The sequence below is a fragment of the Copadichromis virginalis genome, linkage group LG20 (genome assembly GCF_057382275.1).
Source record: "Copadichromis virginalis isolate Kocher_CV1m ecotype Utaka linkage group LG20, C_Virginalis_male_GT1.1, whole genome shotgun sequence".
In the NCBI taxonomy this organism is placed as follows: Eukaryota; Metazoa; Chordata; class Actinopteri; order Cichliformes; family Cichlidae; genus Copadichromis; species Copadichromis virginalis.
In genome coordinates, this window is record NC_140637.1 from 5,626,727 (window position 1) to 5,634,504 (window position 7,778).

The 7,778-nt window shown below is 41.1% G+C and overlaps 2 protein-coding genes across 2 annotated transcripts; both read right to left on the minus strand.

The window, feature by feature from the left end:
• Positions 1 to 325: 325 nt before the first annotated feature.
• sst6.1 (somatostatin family member 6.1) lies at positions 326 to 1,659 on the minus strand. The gene is made up of 2 exons (XM_085443623.1): positions 1,325 to 1,659; positions 326 to 948 (listed from the first exon to the last, which is right to left on the minus strand). Exons 1-2 carry the CDS (start codon positions 1,427 to 1,429, stop codon positions 721 to 723), a joined length of 333 nt encoding a protein of 110 aa, XP_085299749.1. The 5' UTR covers positions 1,430 to 1,659; the 3' UTR covers positions 326 to 720.
• A 2,334-nt stretch (positions 1,660 to 3,993) lies between these two features.
• srm (spermidine synthase) lies at positions 3,994 to 7,042 on the minus strand. The gene is made up of 8 exons (XM_085444228.1): positions 6,826 to 7,042; positions 6,390 to 6,510; positions 6,221 to 6,313; positions 5,980 to 6,133; positions 5,776 to 5,859; positions 5,387 to 5,532; positions 5,101 to 5,223; positions 3,994 to 4,996 (listed from the first exon to the last, which is right to left on the minus strand). Exons 1-8 carry the CDS (start codon positions 6,954 to 6,956, stop codon positions 4,979 to 4,981), a joined length of 870 nt encoding a protein of 289 aa, XP_085300354.1. The 5' UTR covers positions 6,957 to 7,042; the 3' UTR covers positions 3,994 to 4,978.
• Positions 7,043 to 7,778: the final 736 nt, after the last annotated feature.

Below are 7,778 nucleotides of genomic sequence, written 5' to 3' on the forward strand. Positions count from 1 at the left end.
GTGGTGAGGAATTAATAAGGACTAATACTCAAGCTACTTTGACTTAATTCACTTACGGTATAGTTTTATTTATAGATGAGTAAAAGGCTATTAATTTAAAAATAAAAGGGGGCAGTTTATTCCTTTTTTAATGCTTCATAGTTATAGAAAATCCGGTCTTTGTAGCAGTATTGCTGCCCCTGGTTATTATTGTGTGTATGCCGGTAAAGTAGAAAGACTTAAAAGAAAATAATGTTTGATGTGCTTTTGAAAAAGAAGTTCCGTATCCACAGGGCACAGCTGCGCCTTAATGTTTCTTAGAAAGAAAAATATTCGCACACAGGAAAGCCGTGAAATATTTCGATTATTTTAGTCGCAAAGAAAAATACAGCTACAACACTTTTAAGAAATCTGCCTTTGCATTTGTTTTACAGAAGCAGGAGAAGGAAAATTTGACCTTCAAAAAACAAAAAGTAATTAACTGTTATCACCATTTTAAATATTATATCCATGCTTTATTGTTGACCCTGAAAGAAACTGTTACATACATTGTATACATAAATAGATACATAAATAATTAATATTCAAACAGACACACTGTCTCAGTGAAGTCCATCGATGTTGCATGTGTGACAGGTGTAGATGATATGTATAGCTGAGGTCTACCACAGTTTATGTAGAGCTGGAACAGAAGGAGTACCGGAGGCAGGCGGAGCCGAGTGGGGTTTTTTTTGGGCACTGTTAGCAGGAGGTGAAAGTTTTCCAGAAGAAGTTTTTACAGGGAGCTTTGCGGTCACGCTGGGGAAGCGATAGCCTGTTATACACAGCTCTCTCCTCCAGACGAGACTCCAGCGGCTCCTCAAGCTCCACAGGTGTCGCTTCTCCCGGCAGCATGTTCGTGTCCAGAGCTCCATCCAACAAGCCAGACACCAGCTTTAGGATCAGCTCCTTGCGTTCTTTGCTCAGCTCCTAACCAGGAATCAGAAAGTAGAGATAATATTATCACGGAGGAAAAATCATGGAAGTGTGACTTTAAAACACTTGTCTGTGATGCTCACAGATCATTAATACTTTTCCCATTTTAAATTATATATACTGACAATATTAATCATGTCAGTTAAAAGCAGTTTCAATTCAATTTAAAAAAGCCATTTTTAAATATCTTACTATTTATTTACATAACCACAGATTTTGTTTTATTGTAAGTTACATTTTTGTTTTCAAAATTCGAATCATTCAAACTATTTCCCATGTAGTAACTGGATACATTTATTAATAATTACACCTCAAAGTAAAAAAAAACAAAACATCAAACTAATATGAGCAATACGAACAATCTCCTCACCCTGTTCACATGGATGGGGCTCCTATCCTCCACAGGAAGCACGGCAGCTGCTCTAACGCTGAACACAACCCCCATGAGAGCTGCTAACACCACCAGGAGCTGCATGCTGTGACAGGAGTGCAGGTGACCGACCAGAGCTACAGTCACAGGAGCAGGAGGCTCACAAAGACAGTGTGGCTGTGTGTGTCTGTGTGTGTGTGTCTGAGCAGGAGAGTCTGAGCAGCTCAGACTAGCCGGAGATCCAGAGAAGAACGATGGGAGAGAAAAAAGTGGAGTGCAGTTGGTGGCAGCTGCTCAGAAGATTTGATGTTTCTTCAGCTCTACCTCTAAAGCCCCTCACTCTTTTATACGCCTCTACCCCCTTCGTGTTTGCCACTGACGTAGAGGGTGGTGGGTGTATGACGGAGGGTGGAGGGTGTGTGCGCGTGTGTGGATGTCGTTGGGGGTGTGTAGGAGAGCATGAAAGAGGAGGAGAGATGAAGAGGTCAGGACAAAACAAATGGAACCGTTTAAAAGTTAACCTTTTTGACAAATTGTGAGATGGCTTGCGTACATGTGATTCATCGGGAGGAAACATCTGCAGCGCACGACGACGTCAATTGCCCGTTACCAGGTTTTGACATCAACTAATGCGTTCGCAGTTACGATAGACAATCTCAGAGAATACCTGTCAGACAGGTGGACGGACAATTCCACAGCTCATCTAAAGTGTGATACCAACGGATATGCCTGAACCATTTTTAGCACTTAAATAAAGCGGCCACATTTCCCTGTAGCAGGAGTCAAAGTAGATCTAAAAGAGATACAAATTGACCATGAGCCAGCTTATCTTCCACTCCCAACACAGGCCGCTGTTTGGCACCCTACCCCGGGCAAAATCCTATTCCTGTCATATTGCTTCTATATGCCTCTTTGACACCTGCAGATTGCAATTGAACGGTCTGACACTCGCACTGACTCGCCGAAATCTCTTCAGGAAATGCACATCACCAATCTCGTGGAGTTAGCATAGCTGTTAAAAAGGAAGCAGCAGTGTTCAGTAGTTTAGTGCTGATCCATAAGGATCTTGTGGTTATCTTTGCATTAACATGGGCCCCGTGATTTGATGCATGTGGCGTCTCTGAATCGAAAACGAATTAATGTCCTTTGCTTCACAATGGATACCAGACGCACTGCACGACAAATGGATTCTAAAACTGCCACTGAGGTTTTCTACACAATACCATTAACATACATTATAAGTAAAAATTAATTCCTCAACTCTTTACACAGGTTTAACTACTAATCAAGTTTGCTTACATAAAAAGTAATATTTTATAGGTCTAATATAGTGACATAACATAAACTTATTTACCAAATAACACCATAAACTGTATTTTATGGCTTAACAAAAAAAAAAAAAAAACATTTAATACTATATATATTTAAAATGTGTACGAGGTAAATGTCTCACTGAAGTTAATTATACTTTCTTGTCTGAGATGACCTTGTTTCAAAGTGTGTGAGAATCTGCTGTCAACCTGTGAGACGTTTCATGAAAAAGCACAATTAAGTTGAGTTTACAGGATTCACTGTTTTGCTGCTGGCAGGGAACATGCGGCGCTCGTATTCCCGTATGCCTCGTTTGATATGTTCAAATGGATTTCTCATGCTTCCACAACAGTCTCTGGGTTGATTTCTGCAGATCTGAAGGTGGCCCAAAGCAAATCCAAAGATTAGCTGACTGTTAAAAATTGTTGTATTGGCAGTTCAGTGTGTTTGAGGAATATACAGCAACATCAGCTTAAAGGGATCTGCAGATGACACTGCAAGAGACTTCAAACACTTAAGGAACCCCCAGCGACTACTATAGGTGCTCCAAGATTGCATTAATGTGCATTAAAATCTCCATTTTCATTATTACGTGTTGTTGAGTCACCACCTCAACAAGTAACTGAAATAGATGGCTGAGAATTAAGTGACTCACAGATCATATAAGGGTTTAATGCTTTTGTTATAAAACAAACAGGTGAATCTGTACACGTGGAAACAAGCCACCAATTTAGCTGTAGAAGAAATAAATTTTAATGTCAGTCTATTGTATTCCCAAGTTTTGTTCCTGTGGTATGGAGATTAAAACCCAGTCAAATTAAAAATTCATGGCTGTCGCTTCATTGGTGCGAACACAAGCCCATAGAGATGTGCTTCATTTCCTATATTACAGTATTAACACTCACAAGCACAAATGATCTTTATCATCCAGCTATGGGCACAGCTCCTGTGTAAAAGCAGCGTGACAACATAGCAGTGAACTGCAGGTTGGTCCCATTATAATAAAAAATGAAAAAAATATTGGTGAAGACTGAGCTTTTGCACAGTAGTTTGAGTTGACGCAACTGAATGGTAAGTTCCACAGTGACACTTCCCATCATGAAACACTAAACAGCTCAGAGGGTCCGACTGCTTTTTTCTCTAATTCAAAGAATTTCAGCAGTATAATTCCAACGCGGAGACTGGCCTAAAACATAAAAGATTCAAGGATGCCACCTGGTGCCTGAATACCAAAGCTGCACGTGTCTCAACACTACACTGCTCCCACAGAACCTGCTCACCATTTGCAGCAAACAGCAGCTTGAAAGCGTGGTTGGAAAATGCAGACCTCGAAAAACAAAACATAACCCAGCCATTGATCCATTAATTTTGCGTTACCAGTTTATTACAGTTCATGATTCTTATAAAAAAAGACAAATTCATTCATTCAGGTATAACACCATGTCCCAGTAAAGAGTCAAGGTAGCCATAGCTAACAGTAAATCATGTCTTACATTAGCTCAAATCACTGAACTATTACATTTCCATTTAAAGAAACGATCTCACATCCTGCAGTCAGACTCTTACACAGTACAAACAGTACACCCAGTAATCAAGACCCAATACTGCATGCTATAACTGCATAATGAATTCACATGTTAAGACTATTCGTGGACTGGACAGCTCTGGTAACATTTCTAAGTTTTGCATGTAATGTGATCTCTTTACAGTATTCGATAACTGACGCTCAAAGCTGAGCCTTAACTAAACCAATTAGGTGCTTTTTTGTTTTGTTTAAAGGGATCTTTTTCCATTTAGCTTCTGAGTAGGAGACCATAAGACTGGTAGGTTATGCGCAACCAGTTTCAGGCACTATAGGGTTTCTGTGTAGTGGACAGTATTCTGAACCATGATTGTGACAAGATATCAAAATAATAAAAGGTCACAAAATAAATGTGCAGTAGAGGATTACATACACCAATCAGACACAATAAAATTGAAGCCACCTGCCAAAGTATTATTCACTTAACCTGTAAATGGTAGAGCGGTTCCTATACTCCATGTAACAATTACACATGTTGTGCTATGTGTAATTTATTGTTTTACAGAAAACAGAATTAAAAACAAAAACAACATTTCAGAATGAGGTTAGGTTTGCTTCACAAAATGCAGATAAGACAATTACATGAAGAACTGAAAGACAACACAAGAGTGTGCAAGACCGGCTCAAAAAGCAATATTTTCTCTGAACTGAAAATCTTGGGATGACGTTTAACTACGTAGAGTTCAAGAAGCCATCGAAAAAGGTTGTTTATCCATGTTCTAAGGGTTGGCTGAAGGATGCACATGGCCCTTTGCTGCTGGTCATGCTTCTCTGAGCACCTGTCAGACAAGACACCAGGTGAAATGCAGAAAATACCCCTCGGCATTGTGTGGATTGCACCCCCAAGTGTGGGACAGACTATTAAAATTTGAAACCAACTTACCTTTCTTGCAAACTCTGGGAGAACGAACGACGCTTTGTGAATTTCAGGGTTGTAATATTTAAGGCTCATACTTTCCTTCTCTTCTTTTGACAGTGCTTTCACTGGTTCCCTGAAATGTGTTTCCTAAAAAAAAAAAAAAAAAAAACAAGGCACAAGGATGATCAGGGAGAAACTGTTATGCTATGGAACATTTCTGCATTTTCTTTTCTTTTTTTTTTTAGGCAATCCAAGAACACTTGGGGAAGTGTGGTGGATGACAAACTGAGAATGACAGTTTAACACCTACAGGATTTTTACTGCAGAGCATGAATCCAATTTGGCCACTGGGATAAGTTGGAATGGTGCTGTAGGCGTAGTCCACCACAGGGAATAGGGTTTTGCAGAAGGTCTGCATCTCCTTTATCAGCTCCAAATGGAGCCACTGACACTCGCCTGTCAGTTACAAAAGCAAGAGGCGGGGAGAGGGGAGAAAAAAAAAAAAAAAAAAAAAGAAAAAAAAAAAAAAAAAAAAAAAAGTGTTACTTTCCCATCTTTTGGCATTACTCAATCTGAAGGGAACAACTCAACAGAAAATAATCCATTCACTAACTGAATAACAGTAACATCTTCAGCAGACTCAAAATGTTACTTATTAGCCAGATTTTAATGCACAAGTCCAGTGAAATATAAACTTACCCTGGGAACAAATAATTCCGCCACTTCTCAATGCTGCCTTCATCAGCTGGTAGTAAGACTCCTTGAACAAGCTCTCAGCAGGTCCTGAAATAACAATTAAAGAGATTCTAATTGAGACTGCCTCGTTAAAGCGTGTCCCGTATTTGTGTTGTTTGATTAGTTCTTTGGACACACAAGGACTGTGGGACTTTAAGCAGCACCTACCCACTGGGTCTGATGAATCTGTTATTATTATGTCAAAGGCATCCTGATTCTGCTTCATGAATTCAAAGCCATCACCAATGTGGAGGGTGAGCTTGGGACTGAAAAACCCTTTGGCCATCCCTGGCAGGAACTTCTTTGACACATTAATCACATCCTAAAGAGAAGACAACATAAAAATGTCATCAAAGGCAGCAGAGAGGACAATCCCTACATCATAAATTAACAGAGTTGTTGCTCCTACCTCGTCTATCTCACAAAGAACCACTGATTCCACCAGCGGATGCTTCACCACTTCCCTTAGCACACCCCCGTCTCCGCCACCAATGATGAGCACCTGTGAAAATGCAAATATAACCGTCACAGCTGGAAATATCCCGAATGTACTGTTGTTTCACATTTACGAGAAATACCTTCTTAGGACAAGGATGGCTACACAGGGGAAGGTTTGCAATCATTTCCTGATAGGCAAACTCATCCCTCTCTGTGCACTGGATCACTCCATCCAGCACCAGCACATTTCCGTAGGTTTTGCTGGAAAGTAGCATTACAGCACAGCATGAGGCAACAGGATCACTTTTACATAAGAGCTTCCGTAGGATTCAGATGTGTAACCACATGCTTAGTACCATTAAACAAATACATGTACCGCGACCTAAATGAATCTAGCGTTACCCTTAAAGTTTACACTAAAGTTTCAATGACATGCAAATCACGAGCCAAGCTTAAAAAACGTCGTATCTTTCAACCATCTGGGGAAAAAAATCATGCTCTAGGTTGCTCATTCAGTGCGAGCACAGCTAACAGCTAGCAGCGTTAGCTAAGTGAAGTTAGCCTCACTGTTCTCACCTCTTGAAAACCATAACATCTTGAAATTTGGATTTCTTGTGGTAGAGGACCTCCTCTACTTGGAGACTCATTGCTTGCCCTGGCCATAGCGTACAAGACTCTGTAAACCATCCATCTTTAATGTGGTCCATGACAGCTGCCTACCGTGTTTGGAAGCGTGGCAGTGAAGAGTGACGACAAACACATTGCCTAACCGCGAGACTTGACGCCCTCTTCTTAAAGCGAATGGGAGGGCGCTGACGTAGCTGGGTCTTCACGACGCTAACCAATTGCGTGGCAGGTTCTCTCGTATAGTTTGTTTGACTTCACAGCGGCCGCACGGCCCACGAGCTGAGCAGCCCACGTGAAGCGCAACCAAGTTGGCGTGTGAACACACCCGTGAGTTTGGACACCAGGGTGCGGGAGACAAGTGTATGCCTGTTTGATAGTTTCAAGGAAATTTAACAGTCAGTTGTTATGTTCTTCCAGGGGCGGATCTTGAAGGGTGGCATGGGGTGGCATGTGCCACCCTAAAATGATCTCTTACACCCAGGGCTGGACTGGGACAAAAAATCGGCCCGGGCATTTTGACTAGAGCCCGGCCCACCAGGATAAAGATTGAAAATGTGACGTCATTCAGGGGTAAAACCGCAAAGGATTCTGGGAACTTGTGGCAAGAGGTACTAGCGATAAAAAGAAACCCAAAAAATGCCAAGAAGCTGTTGTATTATTAACTGCAATAGCTGGTCGCATGACAGCCATGGAAAGCCGACGGGTAAAGAGATCGTTTTTTTTTTATCGGATTACGTAGTTGAAGAGAAATTTTTTAAGCCATGTTTCCGAAGTAAGAGCCGACGGATGGTCTGGATATACCAAATATAACGTCCCAGAACACTCCAGCTCACATGTTAGTCTGCTCCAAGCATTCCCACAAAGATCAGAGTTTTGTAGTAGTTAATACGTCCTTTTTCTTA

What these genes read in the sequence shown, in the direction of transcription:
- sst6.1 (XM_085443623.1), bottom strand. Translation starts at nt 1,429, where the DNA reads ATGCAGCTCCTGGTGGTGTTAGCAGCTCTCATGGGGGTTGTGTTCAGC. An exon ending in GCCCCATCCATGTGAACAGG is followed by an intron (nt 949 to 1,324) that starts GTGAGGAGATTG and finishes ATTCCTGGTTAG; the next exon opens with GAGCTGAGCAAAGAACGCAA.
- srm (XM_085444228.1), bottom strand. Translation starts at nt 6,956, where the DNA reads ATGGACCACATTAAAGATGGATGGTTTACAGAGTCTTGTACGCTATGG. An exon ending in GCCATCCTTGTCCTAAGAAG is followed by an intron (nt 6,314 to 6,389) that starts GTATTTCTCGTA and finishes GCATTTTCACAG; the next exon opens with GTGCTCATCATTGGTGGCGG. An exon ending in CGGAATTATTTGTTCCCAGG is followed by an intron (nt 5,533 to 5,775) that starts GTAAGTTTATAT and finishes TGTAACTGACAG; the next exon opens with GCGAGTGTCAGTGGCTCCAT.